Below are 26,863 nucleotides of genomic sequence, written 5' to 3' on the forward strand. Positions count from 1 at the left end.
TTCTACATATTTATCTCTTTGTGAATATATTTTACTTGTATTAATTAAAAATGAGACATAATTTCATTTTAGAAACATGACATTCGATAAGTTGGAAGTGATACAATTTTTAAAAAGTGACGAAAATTCAAAAAATGACGAAAATTCAAAAAAGTGATAAATTACATCAGTGTCAATAATTCAAAACCATTCAACTATCTATACGTGAAATGCATGAACTGTCACATATAATCATATATGAGATCATGTATTCAATATAGTAATGTTCACTAAGCGGTTGGTTCTCTTTTGATTTCCCGCATAAGCGTTTTCACTTTCTGGATCGTTGGATTGATCATCAGAATATCTACCAATAGATTCCAATAGAAAGGCCCCCTCCTCCGCACTAAAAATGCAAAAAGCATCCCTTTAAACCAACGACATTAACTATGAATTACAATAAAGTTTTGATTCTGGGAAGTTAATAACTTCCTCAAAAGTAGTAGGTTAAGAATTTAAGGAGTCTATTTTGTTCCTTCTTTCTCTATTTCTTGCAAGTTAATAATCAGTAAGAGATGGGTTATTGGATTCGATTTCATTTTTAGGTTCATTTTGATCATGATTAATTCCAGATTGAGTTGACTCCCCCTTAATTGATTCGTCTTGATTATCAACATTTTCAATTTTGTTCTGCAGAATATTTTCCATAATAGGTGCATGATCACCAGATTTCAAATTTCATGAGTCATTACGGTGCATGTCATTTTCATTAAAAATGACATTTCTATCGATAACACCTTAAAAGCCATTTTGGATTTTAACCCAAAGTTTATAGTCTTTAGTTTTCTCTCCATAGCCCAGAAAAACACATTTTAAGGATCTAGATTCAAGTTTGTTTTCACTTTGATGAAAATAGGTAGTACAACAAAAAACTTGAAGTCTGTTTATAATCTGGTGTATATCCTTACCACGGTTTTTAAGGAACTTGAAAATTAATAGCACTAGACGTGAACTTCTATTTATAAGTAGGAGGCAGTTTTTAGGGCTTCTTCCCAGAAAAATTTTGGAAGACTAGAATTGTGTAACATACACCCGACTTTTCCAATAAAGTTCTATTAATTTTCTCAGCAACACTATTTTGTTGCAGGGTCTATGTTAAATTTTATGCTTTAGAATTCCAGATTCTTTGAAGAGTGATTCAAATTCAAAATTACAGAATTCAAGTTCATTATCAGTTCTCGGTGCTTTGATTTTCCGATTAATTTAATTTTCAATCATTAATTTCCATTGTTTAAAGGTTTGAGAAGTATCAAATTTTTGTCTTAAAGAAAGGTCAATATTTCTCTAGAAAAGTCATCTAGTATTAGTAAATAAAATCTAAAACCAATTAACGTATTTACAGAGGTTGGATTCCAAAGGTCAGCATGTAAATAGTTTAAAATAGAAGTGAATTTAATGATTCCAGTTTTAAAAGGTCGTCTTTTTTGTTTTCCAATAACATGGTCTTTACAGAAATCCAGCCTTTCAATATCATCATTTTCAAAATATCCAAGTTTATTTAAAATGATCAGTCCCTTTTCAGAAATGTGGTCTAAGTCTTTTATACTAGACTAAAGACTTATCAGAGTTAGAGTTTACAGCTATGGAGCTGTGACCTACTACAGATTCAGTATAAACAGTGTAGATTCCTTCTATCTTAGAAGATGAGATAACATCTTGATCTTCATAATTCAACCTTATAAGACTTTTGTGAATCAATATATTGTATTTGTCATCTAATTCTCCCAAAGAGATTAAATTTCTTTTAAGTTTAAGCACATATCCGGTGTTATTCAACTAAAATATATAGTTGTTATTTAATAGCAATCTTAGTTTTCCATTCCCTTAATTTGACAACTCATGTCATTTTCCATCTAAATTTGTCCTCCATTAAGATCAACAAATTTAGAAAACAATTCTTTAATGGGACACATAGGAAAGTGCAGTCAGAGTCAACAACATTCTTTAAGGTCTCTTTTTGTTGTATTGATAAGGACAACACCTTGAATATCAAGATTATTCTTGCAGGCAGTGGCTATAGTTCATCAAAGTTGTTTCTTTCTTTCATGTCAAAGATATTCTTGAAACAATATTTTTCAAGTGTCATCTCTTTCCAAAGTAATAGCATTTCCCGACTTGATTCTTAGATTTCACTAGATTCTTGTTTTAGTTTTTGAATCTAAGATTGTGGGGTTTACCATTCTTGTAGGAATTGAAGTTACACATATTATTCTTTTTATTTTAGTTCAACTTTCTTTTATATTTTGCCCTTCACCAAGTTTAGAATCTTTAAGCTTAAATTTTAGTTCAAGTTCTTTGTTCCTCAAAGCTAAAATTATGATATCAAAAATAAGATCTTCTCTCCCGTAATCTAAGGCATTTTTAATGTCCCTTTATTTTTCACTTAGTAAATTCAACAGGGCAACAATTTGTTGATCATTAGGAAGTTTCTCATCTCAGTGAGTCAAGCTTTGAATTAAATTTGTATATTTGTCAATATTTTCTTTTAGGCTGTAGAAAGAGTCAAATCTAAAGTTATAGAACTACCATAGGAGGTAACACTTATTTGGCATGATTTTCACCAAGTAAAGAGTTTCTAACTTAGCCTATAAGATCTCAGCAATAGTGGTTTCACCAACTTCTCTAATCACACTATCAGACAGGTGAAGAAATATGGAACTCCAAGCAATCTCATCAAGTTCTTGTTTCCTATAAGCAATAATATCAGCAGCTCAAATTCCATCAAGGGCACCAACACACCTCTATTGTAATAAAAATGCTATCATTTTATATATATATATATACACACACACACACACACACACACACACACACACACACAACAATACAACACACACATTATCATTGTTTCAAGCAACTCAATCTAATAGCAGACAATGTGAATTTTAGAATAAATCAAGTGTGAGAGTTTGTGCCTACTTATCATGCAATTCACATGATCACAGGTTTATAGTTAACAAGTATGATTGTCAATTTGAAACAGTTTAAGAAGTGGTAACCCTTGGTTCCACTATTCTCTTAGATTCCTAGATCATCGCAAGAGATCTTAGACAAAAGGAAAGTAATGGTAGATTTCTTACCTTAATAACTTGTTTTAGAATTAACAAGAACAATCACCAAATAAGGAGAGAGTTTGGAAAACACCAGAGTCCGAAATCTCAAAAATTTAGAAGGAATGGAGGAAGCATAAAATGCCAGAATTGAACCAAGAATCATAATTTGAGCACAAGAACCCAACGAGTCACAATAACTTAGTGGAACTCAACAATGAGTCATGATCTTAATAGGAATTGGAGAAAGTGAACTCAACTTGCCAACACACAGTACGAGTTATAAGAACCACCAGGACTTAGTAGTGAGTCAGATTAGAGTTGCATAAACAACAGATCAAATAGAGTCAAAAGTGATTCAGAAGGTTTATAGGAAAGGAACATATTTTAACCTCAAGAACAAGCACGATCTTAAAGGATCTTACAGAACTGATTGAGAAAATGATAAGTTATCACTAAGATATCCAACCTAGATCAACAACTATCTTTTTCAAAAACCAGTTTTTGCGTAAAACTTAAAAAGAATTTTCTGATCTACAACTTTATAAAGATTTGAAAAACTAGGGTTTTCCAAAACAAACCCTTAGACAAAACCTTTGAAGATAAAAAAAAAAGAAAAAAAAAAGAAAAAAAGAAAAAAAAAGCTTTGATCCCACTTGTTATACCCAAATCATTCAAAAAAGCTTTAACATTTGTAAATTTTAAAATGTTGCAAAGATGGAAAAAAAAAAAAAAAACTCAAGAACATAAGAATTGTTTTGCCCTAAAAAGGGTTAGGATGTTCAGTATTTAAACCTAAACACCGGTTGAACATCTGCCAAGAGATATTTCTCTAGATCTACTAATATCAATCAAGAAATAGTACAAGATGTATGAAGAAATCAAAGATCTCTTCAAGTTCTCTGTAGCCTCTCCATTTACAATCGATAACCAAAACCCTCATAATCTCACCAATATAACACAAAGAAATCATACTCTTACTAAAAGAACAGATGTTAAACACAAAATAACAGTTACAGATTTTAGAAAAACCCTATCTCACATAGAGAAAATGAACAACCACCCTCTGGCTTGAAGAAGACGAAAGATCCAAGTATACGTATAAATCCATACCAACGAACGTGATCCAAGGTCAAGAATAAGCCATGTGGGCGACAGATCACAACCCATTTAAAAGAAGCAAAGTTGTTATTTATAAACCACATTTTTTCAGACGGACTCCAACACGGTTTTAGAAAATAGGTAGCCCAAAAATAAAGTACTGCCCAATAGGCCAAGTAAAATAGTGAGGCAGCCCAGCCATATTAACAATACTATTCTTTCACAACTTCTTTTTCCATTTTTTTCCCCCTTTTAAATTTGTCACATCCAAAGTTTTGAACTATCTACTGAATGACTCTTTTTTTTTTTTTTTAAAATTTAAATTCACTTAGTGTCAGAAAATGACCCATTGATTGAATAGGTGATCGTTACCTTAAGAGTTGATCCATATACCATAACCGCACGTGACTACCACACAATAACACAAAATATCAACTAATTAGATGTGCAAGAAAGAAACTGTGGCAGAAAATAAATAGCTGAACAGAATCCATTCCCGTATTTGTTGTCAGTGTTACGGATTTGTTATTAAATCAAAAACTTTAATTCGACAAATTTCAACATAGAAGTTCATTGTTCTCCATAAAAGACAGGCCAAGGTTTTTCTCCTTCCCACTTCCAGTCGAAGGTAGCTTTTAAAGTTACAACCCCCAGAACACCAATTCATATGGTGCTTTGTGGCTAAATGATTGATTATTTTGAAAACCTTGAAAACTATTCTGCATTATCGGCTAATCAGAAATGATCATGAAGCTGCCTACTGGCCGAGAGAGGGGAGACGTTGAGATGGCATCCTCTTTTTCCTTAATCTCTCAGCGATGACGAAGGCTGGTTCAAGAGACTGTGAAGCATTTAGTCTTGGATCACAATGTGTGGGGTAGCGAGAACTTAAATCATTGTAAGTCACAGTTCTTGATCCTCCAATACATTCTGCCCAGTCATTTCCTAATGTATTCCACCAGGGTATAGCTGCCTTCCTGCTCATGTACATTGAAGAATGCTCTCACCTCGGCCTACAAAATAAACACGGCACATGTTATTACAATGGTCATTGTGTTGTAATTTGGTTAAACACAAACACGTGTTTGCACGTTAAAAACAAATTTCTTTGTCCATCCATGTGCTATCCCATTAATCAGGATTTCGGGTTTGTGTATCCACTTGGGATGCTGTAAGATACCCAGTCAACTAATGACATGAAATTGCCAATATATAATTGACACGTGTACTATTAATCATCTTTGGGTTCCAACTAGTTAATACACATGTCAATCAAGCAGTCGCAGAAAGTATTTAGCACTTCATTCTCCAAGAATACTAGAAGTTTTTCCTTGGACAGGTTTGGTGCGGCTAGTTTTACAATTAAACAAGATTCTATTAATATTTTTAAAAAAATTGATGCATTATGTCCAGAGAGTGCAAATCAGGATTATCAATCAAGACAGCATCCAAACAGTCACAAGAAATCGAGAAAAGAGTTTACACCAAAATTGAATCGAAAGAGCGTGTTTTGAGTCCGTAAGGTGCCTTTATAGTGTTCCCGTGCATTGGGTCACATACCCAAGTTACAATTTGTCCTGCTCTGCAAACGGGCCTGATCAAATGTGGAAGCTTGACTCTTATGCTCTCAGCACACATTCGGACTATGATTGTTATTCTTCCAGGCCTGTTAATGGGATTCAGGATCTCAATCAGATTAACAAGTTCATTCGGATCCATCTCTGCAAAAGAAATTCAATATTAGCCAACTGATTAGGAATATCATGTCAGCCACTCTCCAAAGCTTGACTAGAGAAGGAACACATATGTGCCAGTTGAGTTGACATCAAATCCATCACAATCTGAAAAGAAATAATGCCTTCATAGATAGAATACATCAACTAATGCGTGACATCAAGATAATTGGACAACAACCACACGGACATATTGCTTATTTTTTATTTGGCCAGAGATAAATCTGCTTGTATAATTAAATTCATCATCGTTACAGTTAGCAAGTTGAGAATAGGACAACCAAATTTGACAAGATTTTAGAGGAAAAATCAACTATTTTCCAATAGGAGTGGTCGAATAAATGAATTTTTCTCCAAATTCTGGTTTTCAGTCACAAGCACCGTATGACATAATGAAATCCTACGTAGACTCCGCTCATCAAAAACATGCAAATGTCAATAAAGAGCGATGTTATGTTCCACAAGCTATTCTATTAATTTACTTAATTAAGGTGTCACATAAGTCCAGCACATAATAACAGGGTAATACTGAGACTGACCAAAATGATTGTCCCCTTTTCTTGTATAAGAAAGATGGATAGCTTTATGCCGAGGGGATTAGCAACTCCTCTCAAAAAATCAACATGCCCACCATCTAGTTGCCTGGTGCGTTTGCCAACCCATAGCATGTGAGCCGAGCAACCATAATGGAGACCAGAAGTTGAATCCTTCCTAGTGAGCGATTGCTCATAAGGTAATAGCAGGCACTCATGGGAAGTCCAGAATTCAGTTGTTGACATAACAGGTGGTCAATGGTAAGTCCAGCAGCCTCCATGAACCCCAAGGCTTCATCAACTCTATGAGCTAGTTCCTGATACCTGATGAAAATTCCAATAACAAAGAATCTCAAATGGTCTGATAAGCCTTGGCTGAAAGCCTGAAACTCTAATAAACCACGCATAGGAAATTGTTCCGAGCAAATTTCAAATTCTTATTTATAGAAAACCACCTGTCCCCCTGCTCACCGTGCTCAACAAAATCAAGATTCCATTGAGTAACTCTCTGCATTGCAGCATAACCTCCAGTAGCAAAGGCTCGGAGAAGGTTGAGGGTCGATGCAGCCTGGGAATAGATTTCTCATTAAAGGCATCACCATTTATGTTGTCTCCCTTGTAACTTGGGAGCTTTACTCCATCCTTCTCCTCAAATGGTTCTGATCTTGGCTTGGCAAACTGACCAGCCATTCTTCCCACCTAAAGTGAATAATCCAACAATTTGACATCAGAAAAACCGGATTCCTATAAATTTAACAAAAATGGGATAGGATAGGACAGGACAAGCAAGTGTACAACAGGACAAGATTCAACTTCTTAAAAGCCAAGTTTGAAGTATCTCCAATAGATCTATAAATATTAACCTAAAATAATCATGAATCAAAATATAAAATTAATCTATAAATCAAGAATTACCTTAACTACAGGCATTTGGCCACCGAAAGTGAGGACAACACTCATCTGAAGAAGAATTCTGAAAGTGTCACGAATATAATTAGCACTGAACTCCTTGAAGCTCTCAGCACAATCCCCAAAAGGAAGGCTCTGCCCAGTGCTGCCTCCGCTAGCCGCTCCTCCAGGCTTCTGACCTCTCCGGCAAAAACCAGTGGTGGGTAGGCTTCGAGAGTCTTGAGCACCGATTCCAACTCAGCTGCATCAGGGTACTCTGGAAGCTGCAAAACCTTCTTAGTCTTCCAGCTCTCCAGAGCCCACTTGGAGTCGGAAGACAGTGGCGAGACGGCTGGCTTCTTGGTGGCGACAATGGGTGTTTTGGCAGGCTCAGCAGCATGCATGGCGGAGATGGGGTGGCGAATGGGAGTCAGTGGCGGATCCATGGTGAGCTCCCACGGCCGCCAGTGTTGGATCCACCGGTAGCCATTTTTTTCTTTTTTTGGTTGACAGTCAATGATTTATGTTATATTAATGATAATTCACTTTCATCTCCAACATTTCTTCTGGCCGGCTGGCTAGACCCTGCACTCACGTCTTGAAGGTCTTGGATTCGAATTTTTTTCCAGCCAAATCAATGTACAAATATTTTTAGTATACTTTTTTTTTACCAAAATTAATGTAACAATGAATGGTGCCAATAAGATTCGAACCTGTGCAGTTTAGTTCAGGTTTTGACACTGTGACCACTAAGGCAACTATTAATACGTGATACTAATTTAACAAAAAAATATATGTTAGATTTTAGAGGTTTTAATGCAATTACAATGATTGAAACTTGTGCTCTTTCTTTAAACTATACAAAACTTAGCAAAAATATCATTTGATGAGTACATTTTACTTTTTATAACATAATTATATATGTTCAATTTTAACAAAATAAATTATTATATTTAAATTTTAGACCTTGTTTAATTCCCATTTATTTTATAATACTTTTTTCTCTCTCTTATTTTAATCATACATTTTTCAATAAAATAATATTACACACAATTCAAAACTTATACTTATTTTTAACCACACATTCTCTATTAAATCACTATTTCAAAAAAAAATATTTTTTAAAAAAGACATCAAACGAGCTATTAATATTTTATTACGATCGACGGCCGCCCATGCTGAGTCAAGATCTGGATTCGCCACTGATGGGAGTAGTGGGAATAACCGACAAAGTAGAGTGGTGGTGGGATTGGGAGACGGGGAAGAGATATTGGGATTGAATGATTGATTTCGCGGATAAAGCAGCAGTACTTAACAGAGCCATTGTTATCAATTTATTGAATTAATTGCTTCCAATGCTGATTCCGTTTTGCTTTCTCTGTCACCGAACTCCTGTTCTTCAAGAAATCTAGAAAGAGAGAGAAAAAACCCCCCCGGGGGTGGGGGGAGAGAGAGAGAGAGAGAGGGATTAGGTTGGTGGCGTCTCTCCGAGTGTCGAACAAGCATTAGATGGTGAGCTAAACACTTGTTAAAAAGTACACAATGTAATTTTGCCCCAAGAGACTTGACGAATGTTTATAGGAAAGATAAAAAAAATATCACAAGGAATTTCAATTAATAGAAAATTCAAGAAAATAATTTATTCTTCAATTTCCCCGACAACAACGGCTTACAAACCTTTAAATAATGAAACCCTGAAAAAAGAATTTCTATAAATGGAAAAAAAAGTGATAGAAGTGAAAAGTCTTAATTTTTAGGATCATCTCGCAAAAAAAAAGGAAATCAAATCTGAATTTATTTACTTGAGATATGCCTAAACGAAAATTACCAAGAAGGAAAAAATGCAAAAACGAAGGGCTAAATGAACGAATTTGCCTGAAATTGACCTTACATCATGATATGTCTTATTCATTGGTCTGTTTCCCTTCAAATTTGACTAAAATTTTACCAAAAACGAACATTCCCAAAATTTCTCCAAAAATAAAAAAAATTGTCAATTTCTACTTGCACTGGTTCCACTTTGCCATAAAATATAATTCTTTCTACTCCGCATCATTCTCCTTAGTTGAGAAAAATTTCCCTTGAATTTGGAAGTGAAGAAAAATCATCATAATTATCACCATGAAATGGCACAAGGAGTTTGACATTAAAAACGTCAAATGTACAAATATGACTAGGCAGCTTCAAACGATATGCATTATGATTAATCTTCTCAATGATCTCTAATGGACCAATTTTTCTTGCAGTAAGCTTGGTATATTCATGAGCAGAAATACGATACTTCGTTAGCATCCCCCAAACTCAAAATCGAAATGACGACGTTTAAGATTCACATCACGCTTATACTTAATAGCATCAACCTATAAATCTCATAAGTCTGTGATTGAACTTGTTGCAGCTACTGAACAAATTTCTCAGCTTTGCCATGTACTTTAACATTATTAGAAGCCGGAACCAAATCAAGAGGACTAAAGCTTACTTCGACTAACTGCATGGTTGTGAGCAAATTCTGTCTGACACGATTTTTGATCTCAAGACTTGATGAAATCACTAGCTAAACAACGAAGTAAATCACCTAAGGAGCATTTGACAACCTCAATCTGACCATCCGTTTGAGGATAGTAGGCACCGCTAAAGTCCAATTGTGTATTGACCAAACGCCATAGATTGCATTATAAGTGAATAAGAAAACAAGTATTCCGATCTGACACAATAGAAATATGAAGTCCATGTAGACGATAGACCTCTTGGAAATAAAACAATGCCATATTTATAGCATTTATAGCATTCATAGTCTTCTTGCAGTGTATGAAATGGACCATTTCGAAAAAAACGATCAACCACTACCAAAATGGAATCAAATCCGCGCTAAGTCTCTGGAAGCCCCAAGACAAAATCCATACTGACATCTGTCCAAGATTGGGTCATAATAGGTAGGGGAATACACAAACCGGCATTAGTAACCTTGCCTTTAGCAAGATGACACTTTCGATAACGTTCCTGCCATCTTTACGCAGTGGTGGCCAAAAATAAGAAATAGCAACTAGCGGTAATGTTAGATCACGACCCACATGGCCCTCATTATGTAATTCCTAAATTATCTTAAGCCGCAAACTTTCCTGAGGGATACATAACCGATTTCCTCGAAAAAGAAAACAATCGACGCATACAAATTTCGAATGCACACCCTCTTGCAACTTCCGAATAATTTATGAAAAATATGATACGATAGCATATAAATCACAGATGGTATCAAAACCGGGGACCTCCACTTATAATTCTGTCACAAGAGATATTCACCTACTCAAATCATTCACCACCTTGTTAAGGTCACCTACTTTGTGCTTAATCATAAAGATAAATTGTTGTGAATAAGCAATCCAAGAGGCATGTCGATCGAATACCTTATCTTGAGTACAAAGATGTTTAAGAGCGTTATTGTCGGTATAAAAAATAAACTCCTTTTGGGACAAGTAATGACCCTGAAACCTATGCTCCGAAGGTTACTTAAATAATCACTTTAACTATTTTAAAAATTGATTGGCACATTATAATGCATAAAAATATTTGAGAAACATTGTGGAATAAACCTAACTTATCTTATTGTCTTATAAAAAGTCATATAAATTCAAACCACTAATGAAATAAAAATTTAGCACTTATTTTTAAAAATTTAACATTGATTTTGAAAAAATAATAATAAATAATAAAATTTTTATTTGAATAAAAAAATGTTTTCTAACTAAATATTAAAGAAAATATTAAATTCTTGATCCAGCAATACGAACTCTGTCAGCAGTCTCAACCTCCAACTCTAATCTATCAAGCATCTGTAAAAATAATTTGGAATATGGAATGAGCATATAAATATACCCAATATAGATTCATGCCAGTATTTTCACAATTTAATATGAAAAGCAAGTAAAACACGCGCATAACATAGCTTTTTTCAGTGGGATAAAAATCTGACCGTCTCATTCTCACTTAGGTCATATCCATTCTCAATCTCCACTTAGGATATTTAGCCCTGTGGCTAATATTCATGTAGATCTTTACTTTATGCGCATAAAAACACTTAACTCAAAACATTAAAAAGTGAAAACACAAAATCACTGGGCATTTAGAGAAATTCATACCTATTTATTAAATTCCTTGTGTATTTGAGTTATTTAGTGTTTAAAATTCTTACGAACGGATCTCAAACGCGTCGAGAAAATTTTCTTTTCTTTTCCTTCTTCACGTTCTGCCTCTCTCTCTCTCTCTCTTCTTTCTCTCTCCTTCTTTTCTCTTTCTCTCTCTTTCTTCTTTTCTCTCTTCTTTCACACGTTTTTCTTTTGTTTTCTCTTTTTGCATCTCTAAATTTTGTGTGAACTAAAGTATAAAATAAGCGGGTGTTTATAGGTGTGCTAATGATAATGATCTACTTAAAATTTAAATTGGACTCTTAACAAACAACCTTATCAAGTAAAATTTTAATTACATGAGGATAATATTCTAGTATAAAAATGTTAAAATCCTAAATTTATCTAAACATCTTTTATATTAAATAATCCGATAATAATTCAATATATATCCAATTATTATGAATATTAACACAAGATCCTAGAAAATGGTAAAGTTGCTAAGTGACCCTAAAATTTCAAATTGTGAAGTTATGCCTCATAATATATTGTACGAATTTTTGGGGTATTACACTATTGCATAGAACTCTATACATAAGTACTATATCGAGACTTAGGACTAGAAATTTTCTCGCTGAAATATGCAAACTGGCGATTGGTCTAGCTCAGCACACCACTAATACCCACCTTCGAAACATCAGGATGCAACCCAAATAGCATAATAAAATCAGGCAACACCAAAATTGGGCGGTTGTCAATTTTTGCTTAATCAACTAAAAAGACGCCTCTACCTCAGGACTCCACTGGAACTTGCCGTCCTTCATACAGTCTGTAATTGGCGCCATGATACTACTAACATGTGTTATAAACCTACGGTAAAATGAAGCAATGCCATGAAAACTCCGCATTTTTGCAATAGTAGGGATGTCAAACGGGTTGAGCGGCTTTCAAAACCCGGCTCAGACTCGTCAAATGACGAGCCCGAGCCCAAGCCAAGAGGGGGGCTCAATCCCACAAGCCATTTTGACGAGCCCATGAGCTCGTTAAAAATATTAAATTTTTTTTTATAAAAAATGTCCAAAATGTGCAAATTTACCAAAAAAAATAAATTACAAAAAAATTAAAAAAATCACGAGCTTACGAGCCACTCGTGAGCTTGGCTCGGCCCCCGAGCTCGTGGCTCGTGACCTGAGCTGAGCTCGCCCCCGTGCAATGAGCCTAGCTCGAGCTCGAGCTCGACTTGTCTTCCACGAGCCACGAACTCGGCTCGCCACGAGCCCAAGCCGAGCCGAGTAATTGCCATCACTATGTAACAGTCTTAGGTTGTGGCCACTGATTTATTGTTCTACCTTGGAGGCATCACCTGCTAATCCCTCTTTTGACACCACGTACTCTAGAAATACAACATGATCAGTTAGAAGGGTACACTTCTTGACCATAGCATAAAATTTATCCCTGCGAAATACTGAAAGAACCTCCTAAAGGTGTTGGACATGATCCTCAATGTTAGCACTACAAATCAAAATATCATCACAGTAAACTACAATGAATTTACCGGTGAATGGAGAAGAGCTTGATTCATAACCCGCATAAAAGTATTAGGAGCATTGGAAGTTAGAATAGCATCACTAACCATTCAAACAACTCTTTTTTCGTCTTAAAGGCTATTTTCCATTCACCCCTAGGCTTGACACAAATCTGATGGTGCCTACTTTTCAAATCAAGCTTACTGAACACGCAAGTACTGTTAAGATGATCGAGCATATCATCCAATCGAGGAATAGGAAAACGGTAACGTACTTTAATCCTATTAATAGCTCTGCTGTCCACACGCATATGTCACGTGCCATCTTTCTTTGGCGTAAGGAGTACAGGAACAATACAGGAACTAAGACTTTCCCAGATGTGTCCCTTCGCCAAAAGCTCTTCCACTTGTCTATGCAGCTCCTTATGCTCAGTAGGGCTCATCTTGTAATGCACCCGATTGAGAAGAGTAGCATCAGGCACTAAATCAAATTTGATGTTGAATATCTCATAGTGGTGGCAACTCATCTGGAAGCTCTGTTGATAAATTGGTATTGTCCCCAACTATTTTTATCGAGCCCTTGTTGGGTAGTAACACATTTTTCTTTCCCCTAAACATAAAATTGTATGTGTTGGTATATCCGTATGTAACTAGTGTCAATCAAACTGCCAAGGCCTTTCTAATAACAAATGACATGTATCCATCTCCACCACATCACAAAAAACCCGGTCTTTGTAAGTAAGTCCAACAGAAAAACTGATTAAAGCACCCTGGGAGACTTCAACATCATTATTTCTCTTCAACCAGGCCGATTTATACGATTTTGAATGTTTCTCAGTCTACAAACCCAATTTCTTAACGACCTCATCAACCACTACATTTTCGCAACTCCTAAAATCAATAACAAAATTGCAGATTCTTCCCTTTACTGTACATGTAGACTAGAAAATATTATTATGCAACCAGTCACTCTTATCCTCTAGTAGAGTCAAAAAATACTTCTCACCACCAACGCTTGACCTACATCACCAACAATGAATCCCTTTTCCTTAGTGTCTCCACTATCAAAGATAGGTACCCCTTCAAAATCCTCATATCCCTCATCAACAAAGAATCATCTACGCGCAGTTTTAGGACATTCAGATTGCCTATAACCTATGCCTCCGTAAGTAAAACAACAAATACCACCTCTAGGACGTGTTGACAGTTGAATGGAATTTGTTCTAGAAGAACCAGCTTGGCTAGGATTACTAGGGCGTGTTATTTGCTATTGTGGGTTACTGGAAGAACTTTCTACAGTCAGAGGGCCTATAGTTCATTGGGACTACTGTTTCTCTATCTGCATTGTCCTTTGCTGCGTCTCAAAAAGTCACAAATCAAACATATTCAGTGTGTCCTGTATTTGGGGGTGAAGACCATCCACATATCCCAACACCATTTGCTCTTTCGTCTCATTATCTCATTCATGGTAATCAACATATAAAACTATGTTATATAGTCATCAACCATATTCATGCCTTAACGTAGATTCTGCAATTGCTGGTACATAGTCCGGATATAATTTTAGGGTAGAAATTGTTTCTTCATGTGATTATTTAATTTATCCCAAGATGCAATCTTGGTCTTCCCTAATTTGGATCTAGTCACATTTGTCTATTGCCACCACGCCATTGCTCGTCCATGAAATATCGTCGCAACAAGGAGCACATGTTTACCAGTAAGAACCTCCTTACTTCAAGTTCTCTTCTACTGTAGTCACCTGATCCAAGAATTCTTCTGGGCTTAATCCACTATGGAATTCAGGAATATCAACTTCAAACCCTGATTTTCAACACCTACTTTCCTCCTAGCCAACTCCTCTCAATTGGGCTGGTGGATCTATTGGTTGATTAGGTAGCGCAAATAGATTTTCAACTTCAGAATTCTCAGACGGTTGGACCACAGGTGCAAGTTGCTGTGGTAGGAGTACACAATTTGTTAGTTCAACAACTCCACTTGTTGAAGTAATTGTGCAATATCATCAAGTCTGTTCATCTCCTCTAGTTGAGCTTCACGGGCTTTTGGACGCCTTCTTGGCGGCATGGTGAAAGAACGAACCTCGTTCTGATACTAACTAACATAGCGGAAACTTATAGGAAAGATGAGAAAATTTCACAAAGAACTTCAATGAGTATAAAACTTAAGAAATTAATTTATTCTTCAATTGCCCCGACCACAAGGCTCACAAAGCTTTAAATATCGAATCCCTAAAAAAAGATTTTTTTTAAATGGAAAAAATGACAGAAATGGAAGTCCTAATCTTTAGGATCATCCCACAAAAAAAAGGAAATCAAATCTGAATTTATTTGCTTGAAATATGCCTAAACAAAAATTACTAAAACAGAAAAAACTTGGAAATTTTCTATTACTGCTTGCGCTGATCCGACTTTGTCATAAAGTTTAATTCCTTCTTCACCGCATCATCACGTCTTCAAATTATACATCGGCAGGAGGCTGACTTATAATATCATCTATATAGGACAAAAATATTAGGTTGAATCACATCGAGAAGAAACGTGTACAGTACATAAACTCTACACGTCGAAGGAGAACATTTATATCTATCAACCACGTTAAAGTTGAGGCGCAACATTGACTTTGACTTTATATCTAACATTGGTTAATGTAAAATATGCCATGAATTTATTTACGTTGTAGATTAGTCCAACTATGAGGTGCTAGTACGTAAATTTCCATTTTGATTTCAAGAGAGTCTGATTCAGAGGAATAAAAGTGGGTTCGTATTCAATACTTGACGATCCATAGCAGTATAATCTTATGTCATACGATTTCATTGTTCAAGTTGCATCATAGATATTCTTTTGTTAAAAATTATTTATTTTGACACTAAACCCCTATTTGATTTGGATAAAAATAAGATTTTTTAGTAAATTTAGATAAAAATTGGTAAAACGTGTGGTTGAAAAATTTAAAAAAAGTTATAAACCCCTTAATATGTGATTTAAAATAAGTTCAAAAGATAAATTTTAAGAATTGAGGTTGAAATAATGACTATATTTCTTTGAAATTTAGTAAAAAAAAAAAAACACTCATTTACTTTTAATAATGATAAGTCCATAAAATTATTTTAATAGGTTTCTTTGCACTTAAACCACAAAATTCCACACGGTGTTAATATTCACTACAATTTAATGGAGGGCTAATATATTCCATATAAAACCATGTGTACATTTCACGCACTTGAGGAGCATGGGTAGTGACGAATTTAGGATTTCGAGTGGCACAAGCGATTGTTGACCGTTAATGACAATAAAAACAAATATCGTGATTTGAATTTACTTGTGATGCTGTTTAATTTGCAAGTGTAGATGTATGTTATCTATCTGTCTAATAATATTTATCCAGTAAGAATTTCAAGTTTGAAAATTGGTCAAACTACTTATTTTCTCGGTTCAATTTGTTAATAATCTCAATCTAGCAAAAAAAAAAAAAAAAAAAAAAAAAAAACTATTTCATATTTTTAAAAATAAAAAAGATTTTGTTGTCGAAAGAAATTTTTTTACCAATGCTTATCCGAATTGCTAAATTTTTTAGCCGATTAAATAGTTTCTAATGACGAGTGAAACAAATAAATTTTTGGGGTCTAATAAATGTCAATTGTCGATTTAATTTTCTTCTTCGTTATTCTTTCACTCTTCAAAACATAATTAGCATATTCGATCTGATCGTTGACCCAATTATCAGGTCATCGAGTTAGTTATTTTATCATTGAGTCAGTAAAAGGTCGAATTTTAGTTTTTTTTTTTTTAAAATTAGAAGGAAGAGACATTAAATCAACTACTTTGCTAAAATCGAACATATATATTTTTGTTACATTGGGCTTTAGCATTAAACAAATGCCATAGTGGTCAAGCTTCCAATAATTGCATAAGATAGCGCAAGTTCGAAACTTAATTGTTGCACTATTTCTATAACTAATCTTTTGATAATGGTGAAAATAAAGGATTGATCTTGTAAAGGGTTGAACTCAAGACTTCCATTTACTGGACAGGTGTACCAACCAATTGGACTGCTAGAATTGTGCAAGAACAAAGTCGAAATTACACAATCTAATACATTTAAAGATTTCATTTCACAAATCATATGCAAAGTTTACACTTTCAAAAATCAGATTTCTTTTTATTAATTAATATATTTAAAAATTAATTAATTAATTTACCTACCGAATTCAAAACCCTCTCTCTATTCTAACATCTCTGGTAGAACTCTCTCTTTTTCTCTCTCTACCATTCTCGTCACTCTTAGTCGGAAACGATGCCGTTGGAGGCAGCAGCGTCGTGTGCCACCGCTGCACGAAGCGGACAGTAATTTCTTTATCCGATTTGCACCTTTACCAGAGTTTGGGGTGTTTTTGTTGGTGATTGATTGTGTTATGAACATTGCAGTGGTGGTAGTGATTCAGTAGTGGGTTGCGATGGTGTTATTACAGGTGTTGATGGTGGTGGCATAGGCATTGGGTGACAGTTCAGTGGTGGCATAGGTATTGCGATGGTGGTGGCGATTCGGTAGTTGGGCAATTTTTTTATTTTTTGGGTGACGATTTTGTTGAGTTTGGGGTAGGCACGGGAGTTGTTGAAGATGAAGGCTATCCATATTACCCATTTGCCTTATCCATTCTCTTCCTTCGCCAATCGTCTATTCATTTTAGGAGCAATCGTTGGTGACTAGCAGCACAGAAGCAGTATCTCGAAACAGATCTACAACTGCGCGCGAAGTGTTGTTTCGTCGTCGCCCGCTCACCATCCATTTCAAGAGCTAATCGCAGAAGCAGTAGTTGCGATGCAAATCTATTAGCGATGCTTGAAGTAGTGTTTCGTGTGGTGGTCGGCGATGGAGAAGAAACAGAGGTGTGTTGCAACGATGGGTATCGTGGCCTTCGGCTGATGATATTGAATCTGTAATTTTGGTTGTGTGTGGTGGTGGTGTGGTTGAGCGGATGTGATGGCAGTGGTGGTGGTGGTGGTTGATACGGTGTCTGATTTAGGGATTTTTCTGGTGTGGGTTATGGTGGTTGTGGGTGCGATGTGGTGGTCGTGTTGTGTTGTGTGGTGTGGTAGTTGTGGTTGTAGACGACGGTGGTCGTGGCAGTGGGTACGGTGTGGTCATGGTGGTGAATTGCGATGGTTGTGGTGGTCGTGGCGATTTGATTGATTTTGTGACAAATAATTGGACCCGTGACCTCAAAATTGTGATTGTGACTCCCACTTGCAACTCACAATTTGGGAGTCTCAGTTGATCGTGGCGGTAGTTGTGGTGGTTGAGGCGATTTGGTTGATTTGTGACTCACAATTGGACACGTGATTTGAAAATTGTGACTGTGAATCGTAAATGTTGGTATTGGTCACAAATTATTTAGTTGATTGTGACCATTAAGTTGGTTAATCTGTGACCAATAAATAATATGTGACCAATGAAAAAGATAAATTGTGACTGAAAAATAATGTGACCTAAAAAATTGTTGATTTGTGAACGATAATTTGATAATTTGTGACTGTATAATAAGCTGTGACTTGTAATATTTGTAATTTGTGATCAATAATAAATCGTGACTTATAAAATTTTTCGATTTGTGATCGATGAACAAACTGTGATTTATAAAATTTTTGAATTGTAACCGTAAAATAATTTTTGACATAAAATTTTTGATTTGTGACCAAAAAATAATAAGTGGTTAATTAAATCATCAATTTGTGATCAAATTATATAAATATGTGACTTAAATATATTTAATTACTAAATTAATTAATTAAATTATAAATGATTTTTTAATAAAAATCTGATTTTTGAAATTTGAAACTTGTTTTCTTGTTTTTGAAATGCAGCATAATTAATCTCTCACTTATGAAATTTTCCCAAGAACAAATGCGATTACAAAAATATATAACAAAATAATACCGATAGATTCAACACAGGTGGCCACCAAAGCTTTCCGAGTGCTGAATCCGCCACTGAACATGTAATTGTAACATAATTTATGATGTATTTAATTTTTCGAAACATTTTCTATTATTCTTTCTATTTTTTTGGTGCGTACCAAGTTACAAAAACTCTTCGAAGTTCATTGTCCTCTCTTACATAATTCTAGTAGGTTAGTGATTTTTTCTTTTTAATCGGTAGATATAAATTCTATTGATCAAAACTTATTTAGAAATACATCGAGCATACCCGGACAAATTAAAGATTTAAAGATGTACAAACGACAAAAATCCATCGACCCAACATTAGAGACTCAAATGAACCAAAACATTAGGATACAGAGAACATAACTTTGAACACGTGTTTTAATCCGTCTATTTATGTTATCAATACAAGATTTTAAATCCTCAACAATCATTCTATTCCGCACTATCCAAATTTGGTAGACCATGCAAGCAAGTACGATTTTCTTGGCTTTAGATGGCCAAGATGTGCCTCAGGTTTCTTTCTTTATCCATTTCAATCTACTAAGTATTGTCGTCATTGATCTCCTCATTCCCAACCAACCTTTGATTTGCCCACGGATGCTTGAAGTCAAAACACATTGAAAAAATATGTGATCTAGCTTATCTCATTCAGTTTATTTGGTTAATGAGCTCCCTATTCAAAGATTCAAAAAGTAACTTTGTTCGAGAAGTCGTGAAAAGAGCTTCTATTTTGAGTTACAACTTAAAATTTCTTAGCAAATAAATTATCAACACATTTTATAAAATTCATTACCACTTACTATTGTTATTTATAAACTATTCGCAAGATTGTCTAATGGAGGCTTTTATTTTGAATTCTTCATTCAATAAAATCATGAACAACATGTCGGAATAATCTGTCACATGTATGGGGCAGGACCAGATGGACATATCCTTGTCTAATTAATTAATGATTGAATTTAATCACTTTTTTTTTTCTTTTAACTACTCAGCCAAAGTTTAACCACGTGAAACCCTTTCTAGTGGACCTAACGTTTGTGCCATTTGATATTCTTGTTCTTTTTATGTAAGAACGTGAACCCATGAAAACGATTAGTGTAATTTTCACGGGACAGATTTTTAAGTATGTATATATAATTCCACATCTTCCATGAAATGTGTAAGATTTAGATCTTTGCTGCCACTTAAATTTGATTTAGATAATTATATGTTGTCTTGCAAAATTGAGGACATGCATAGAAATGGCCGGTTGACCCATGACCATTTAAATAAAAGAAAAATGTTAAAAATTGAAATAGATATATAAATTACAAGTTGCCAAATTTAATCCCTCATTTTCAACCAAAGAAAGAGGAGAGAAAAAAGGGAACAAAAAAAGAGGAAACTTTCACACTGTCGGCTATAATAGTCGAATCCGGTCTAGGGTTATCATCCCTATAGCCTACTCAACGTCGACAACAACAAAACTTGGTTATTATTTTCAATAATGTTAGTTTTTTGTGGGATTAAGATGATGATTTTTCATTTTGCATATCTTGTGGAACTTGTGATTTAAATTGTTATTTTATTCTCTCTTATTTAGATAAATTATTGGTTTAGGATAGGTATGGGCAAAAAAATAAAAAAACCGATCAAATCAATCAAACCGAACCGACTCGGGTCGGTTTGGGTTAGTTTAACACAAGTGATTGGTTCGATTTGATTTTCATATAAATAAAATTATGGTGTTCGGTTCGGTCATTGTTTGATGCCTTAAACCGCTGATTAATTGAATTAACTCAACCCACTTAGATGTTTACATTTTTTTTTTATGAAAATTAAAAATCAAAAGATAAGCTCTAATCTCATAATTATATCACGATTCCATCCAATCTATGATGTTGCCAGTGAGTAATAGTACTGAAAATTTTCTTTCACAAGCTCATTATTTTATACTTAGTCTTTTTTTTTTTACTCAAACAGTCAAGCTATGTAATGTACAAAAATGCAACAAAATTCTTAAATTTTCTATTTATTTGTCTCCAGTAACCTAGTTTTATTTGTTAGTCAATAATTTTTGTAATCTAAAGTTACTTAATTATTTTAGATCTTGTAATCTAATTAAGCAAAGACTTGGACAATTTAAAAAAAAAAAAAATTAAATTTGGACTAAAAGTCCAAACCGACTAATCGAACCGAACCAAATCGAACCAATTTAGTCCGATTCAGTTTAAGAATTAGAGTGTGTTGATTTGGATTAAAATTCACCCAAACCGATTAATTTGATTTTGGTTTCGGGTTGGAGTCGAAACCAATCCAAACCAAACCGTGCACAGGCTTTAATGGATTTTGACGGAAAAAAAAATGGGTGTTACTGAAATTGGAGTTTTGTTTATAGTCCCCAAAACCAACTGTTTGGGCCGACCATTTACAGTCAGCCCAAACTTTTTTTTTTCTTTTTAAATCAGGCCATTTGTAACAGTCAGCCCAATTGACCGCTCAGCCCAAGCGACTAGTTTGGGCCGACTATTTCTTTTTTCTTTTTTTTTAAATGGGCCGAACAGTCGACCCAGTCCTTGTTTTGGTCGACTTTTTGGCCATGTTTTCTTCTTTTCTTTTCTTTTTCTTTTTCTTTTTCATTTTTCCCTTTCCTTTCCTTTTCTTTTTCCTTCTCCTTTTTTTCTTCTGTTTCCTTTTTTTCTTTTTCTTTCTTTCTTATTTTTTTCCCTTTTTTCTTGTTTTCCTCATTTGTTTTTTCTTCTGTTTTAATTATAATCTTTTTTGAAAATTATTTTAAAATTTCTTTTTTCCTTCATTTATAAACATAATTTTTTGTTCGATTTAAAATTATTTTTAATTCTTTTCATTTTATGAAAAACTTAATTTTTTCAATTTTAATTAAAAAACTTTATAAAAGCTTTTTTATCTGTAATTCATTTATTTTTTTATTAGCATCAATGTAAAATGAATCTATGCTTTCGTATAGTAGTTACAATTCAGTTCGTTTAATTTTTTGAAATTATACTGTATTTCGTTATCTCTTGTTCAATGTTCTAACATTTGAATTTTTGTAAGATGGAATACCATCTGGATGATAAGTTGAGGCGGATGCCAAGGAAAGCTACTTGGAACAGTAGTTTTGACAGTTGCACTATAGTACTGGAGATGTTGGATGATCAGCACGCAAATATTTTATACTAGTCCTTCCTCTGGCCCTTATATCAGTTGAGGGAGGTACAATATTCTTGGGAAATCATCGATGCACTACTATGTTCGCTGCTTAGGCCAATCGGTTGTGATGCTTTTCGCTTTGACTTCGGGGACAAGGTCGCTACTTTCTCCTTATTTGAGTTTGCCTGGGTGACTGGACTAAAGATGATGGTGATGAAGCAACTCGCGACAGTACTCGGAGAGGTAATAGGCTGCACGATGCTTATTTTCAGGGACAGGAGATGGTGCTTCTGTCGTAGCTAATTGGCGCAATCAAGGAATGCTACCAGATGTTAGATAAATTGAAGCTAGGATTGCTCTACATTCTTTAGAGCATGATGCGATGTTATTACAAGAAGACTGTGATCGATTTCTTCTATCTGGAGATCGTCGATGATATCGATATCTTCAACAACTATCCATATGGACAGAGATATTTTGAGGACATTGTACACGTTTTCACCAGATCACACTTGAAGCTCAAGGGGTTCGTACGTAAGTAGGATACTTACAAATTGCCCCTGATAGTGCAGGTAAATGTTTAACATAATCAACGTTAAAAATATTTTTTATACTAAATTTATATATAATAATTGTATGTGTTGCATAAATGGGCATATGAGACTGTCCCTCTCTTCGGTATCCAGTTTGTGAGGCCATGAGAGACACACTGCCCTCAACTATATCATTGATGAGCATCCTGAGCTGACGGATGTCCATTTAGCAAACAGTTATCAGCTCTCCTTGACGATCCTCATGTGAGTATTATACACTTATTGATTTATATTATACGCAGTTTAAAAATCTCATTACATGATGATTAACTAGTTGAAATGTCAATATATCAGTTTGAAGTCATAACTGATTTGACGTCGTCGATGGATGCGGAGGGTCGAGGCCTTATGCATGGATTAACCGTTCCACACACTTAAGATGACCAGATGTCCGATTTCATCCTGGACCGAAATTGGGAATGTGAATTGAATATAATTTATTGATAACCATCTTGTACGAGTTAACAATTATCAAGTCTGTTAATAATTTTTAACATTGTTATTTGTGTAGGAGCGCGGTCCAATTATTCGACGATCATCTCCTCGAGGGCTTCACCTCGGCTAAGTAGATCTCCTTTTTCCTCTTCTAGACACCTCATCGTGGATTTTCTGCACACAATTAGAGTCATTATTTGGATAATCTGTATACCCACCTAACTAGATTTATAGCGGGAGGTCGCCGTACCGCGACAAGCGTTGATAGGAAGGGTCAATGATCTGGGACGAAAGTTGACAAGAAGGGTCAATGATTTATCCCACGATGTTAGAATGCTACGTAGCCACTTCGTAGACCTTCAAGATGAGGTCATAGCACTTCGAGATGATATAGCAAGTAGGCGATGGGGTGCCAAAGAGATGATGGAGAGGGTGTCACCCACAGTTGTGGATAGATGATGCATTAATTCATTTTTGTTATTTGTAGAGTAGGTAGCCTGATGAGAACATGGGAGGTGACGGAGGAGAGGAGAACGAAAGAAATGGCAAGCCTCAGGGCGAAGAAAGTGGCGATCTTTAGGGTAAAGGATGTGGCGAGCCTTGAAGAAGTGGCGGTCTCCGGGGAAGAGTAGATGGTGGAGGAGGCGGCAGTCTCGAGAAGGTGGCGATCCTCGGAGTGGAAGATGAGAGGACGACCGTTGTAACTGAGGGTAAGAAGCGTGCTATTGATGTGTCAGAGCAAGTGGTCGAGATTACCGTCACAGTACGTCGTTTCTCCCTTACGGCTGAGGTGAAGAGGAGGATTTTGTCGACGTGATGTATCCCAATCTGTTCCGGGAGGTGGACCATGCCAAGTGGAATGCGTTCGAGATGGAATGGAAAAGAATTTTGCCCGGGTAACTATTGTATGATTTAGTAAAGTGAGCTACGCTAACTCGTATATGTTTTTTAACATTTTCTCTATTTGTTTTTTTAGAACTTGCTGCACGATAACTTAAAAGACACTCCTAGATGCTTACAAATGGTTTCACGACATTACCACTTTGCGAGTTTGTCTTGCCGACGATGTAAGTGAAATAGTCATAATATTTTTTATGTTTATATAATTTTTGGTTTATTAAATGAAATAACTCACTTTTTTATTGGTGTTTCCTAATGTAGCACATTGATCTGGTAATGGACTTGTTAAGCGATCGAGATCAAAGATATCCAAAATCATTTGACATTCCTGATCGAGTCATATAGAACATCGAGTTCGTACATGCTGTTACCATTGAGTATCAGTTGCTCTAACTTATGAGTAATGAGTATACGGTGCCCGAATATATACTCAAGTGAGTAATATATATGTCATCGAGTGTCGAGGAGAAGTCGTAGGAGGGTTGTACGCATATGTACATTACAAATGATGGCTAATCATCACTGCAATGCTATGGAGATCGTCTTTCCTGACTCAACTATATATGTTTACGATCCTGATCATTCATATCCAACATAGGATTATCTCGAGCAAAACCTGGAGTCGGTGACTGTGAACGTTCCTCTGATGGCTAAACGTACATGACAGCGAGACAATCCATATCGCAATTATTTGTAATTTTTTTAACTTTAAAACATAGTTTTTAGCAACATGGTACTGAATTAGCACATTATCGTTCACTTGAAGAGGCGATTGCGACATCTTCATCATAAAGTATATTGAATTTTTTAGTAAAGCATATAAGGTTGATGGGATAAATCAATCATGAATACTGATTTGGAGGAATAAGGTTGATGGAATAAGCACATATTGTTCACCTATCGCACCTACGTGGTCGAGAAAACTCTCCGATAGATGGTATTCTAGATGCAGTGGATGTCCAAGACCATGCGGTTCAGCTTCTGGTGGCAACAATGTATTAAGTGATAGAATATGGTTTGGAATTTATCACTCGGCTTCATTTGATAGAAGAGCTTGACCATCTTACCGCCAACCCTAACACATGCAACATTAAGTATGTCTCGAGTTGAAGGCTCAACCCCATGACTCTCGGGTATAAAAGTGTTTAGTCTAAGGTTTCTCCCTATAGAGCTAAGAAAGATATAGACTCAGAACATGGAGGCTTAAGTATCTATGAAAAAGTAACAAGCAAACATTGATCATATGATAGACACACTATCAATTGAGAATTCATCAATTTCTTACCATAACCCTACTTGGGATCCAAACAGCTAATACAAAAGGTTGTAATGAGGATTAGGTTGGGCTATATAAAAAGAAGGGAAAAAAGAATTCAATGACCTCCAAGTACATAGCTGGGCATCTCATCAAGCATTTTAATAGATAATATCATTTAAGACCAACCTAATCCTCATTCTCCTTTTTCTCTTTTTTTTTTTTCAATTTTTTTTTCTTTTTCTTTTTTTCTTCGATAACTTTCACCTCTTATTTTTTTAAGTTTTATCACTTCACTTGAACATTTATCAACTCTTGCCACTTTCCTCGTTACTATTCTTCTCAAATGGATATTCAATACCTACTATACACTTGGAAGGAGGTATGGATAACATAGATTCATGTTTATATATATATATATATATATATATCTTACCACAGACCGTGTAATGTTATTCTCAAAAAGAAGGTTCTAGCTCAAGAAATCAATGAGCTCTTACCATTTTTAGTATGTGGTAGCTCTCAATCCTCACCAATTCTCTCACATGAAAACTTCAGCAAGAGACTCCTCTAACTACATCTGTCAGTCTACCATCTTACTATAAAGCTTGTGTGCACAAAAGAAATTTAGCAAATGTTTTGACATCTAGATTCTCATAGACCAAATTAACTTCTAGTTGCATATCTTGTCATTCAAGAGCATAATCATGCAGCATATCAGAAAATTAAATTATTATTTTTTTTAAAAAAACCATCAAAACAAAATTCCATGATATTTATGTAATCAGTATGCAATGCACAATAGAATCCAAACTAACTCTCCCCCAACCAACTCTTACATTGTCCTCAATGTAAAAATATGTACGCCAAATGTAAAGAAGGAAAGGTATCACTTGAATACTGGAGTGAATCAACACAAAGCTTGAAAAATGGTTAACCTGAAAGTTCTCAATGGAAGGGTAATGCAGGGAATGGAAATAAACCTAAAAAATGAAAAACATACCTAAAAGAAAAAAAATCTCAAAACTAATATACAGAAATCAAAATGAAAGACATACCTGGTTGATGTCAAGGATGGTAAACCAGGCCTGCAAGATGAATTTCTTCTACTGCAGGCACCTGTTGTCCATAGATTATCTTGAGGAATTGTCCATTAACTTTGAATACCCTCCATCTTCTAGGTCAAAGTTAAAATGTTTAATTGGCAGGGGATTTGTGTTGTCCTCAAAAGTTAGCCTTGAAAAATGGTTCGCCACCTCCTGAGCGAGTGCATCAATCATATAGGTTTGATGATACTCATCATCTTCTTCAGGCTACTTAGTGATATCAAAGATGTCAACTTCTAAGGTCATATTCCCAAAAGATAGTTTCATTAGACCATTCCTGAAATTTATAAGAGCATTAGTCGTGGTAAGAAAAAATCTACCCAGAATGATAGGAATCTTAGAATTAACATTCACATCCGCTTTTAAGTCCAAAACCAAGAAATTAACAGGATAGTAAAATTTATCAATTTGTACTAAGACATCATCAACTACTTCTCTTGGTCTTATATTAGACCGATCAGCCAAATTGTA

At 35.1% G+C, this 26,863-nt stretch overlaps 1 protein-coding gene and 1 pseudogene across 1 annotated transcript; both read right to left on the reverse strand.

Annotated features, from left to right (window-relative positions):
* Positions 1-5,257: 5,257 nt before the first annotated feature.
* Positions 5,258-6,702, reverse strand: LOC111366768 (probable phospho-2-dehydro-3-deoxyheptonate aldolase, chloroplastic). Its single transcript, XM_022987465.1, has 4 exons — positions 6,463-6,702; positions 5,965-6,031; positions 5,751-5,911; positions 5,258-5,359 (listed from the first exon to the last, which is right to left on the reverse strand). The coding sequence occupies exons 1-4, from the start codon at positions 6,700-6,702 to the stop codon at positions 5,258-5,260; spliced, it is 570 nt and encodes a 189-aa protein (XP_022843233.1).
* Positions 6,633-7,934, reverse strand: LOC111367538 (annotated as a pseudogene).
* Positions 7,935-26,863: the final 18,929 nt, after the last annotated feature.

Source organism: Olea europaea, chromosome 18, assembly GCF_002742605.1.
Source record: "Olea europaea var. sylvestris chromosome 18, O_europaea_v1, whole genome shotgun sequence".
Lineage (NCBI taxonomy): Eukaryota > Viridiplantae > Streptophyta > Magnoliopsida > Lamiales > Oleaceae > Olea > Olea europaea.

Coding starts and splice junctions, on each gene's coding strand:
- LOC111366768 (XM_022987465.1), bottom strand. CDS start 6,702: ATGTCAACAACTGAATTCTGGACTTCCCATGAGTGCCTGCTATTACCT. Junction 6,032..6,462: donor AAAAGGGGACAATCATTTTG/GTCAGTCTCAGT, acceptor ATTTCTTTTCAG/ATTGTGATGGATTTGATGTC. Junction 5,912..5,964: donor CTCTAGTCAAGCTTTGGAGA/GTGGCTGACATG, acceptor TTTCTTTTGCAG/AGATGGATCCGAATGAACTT.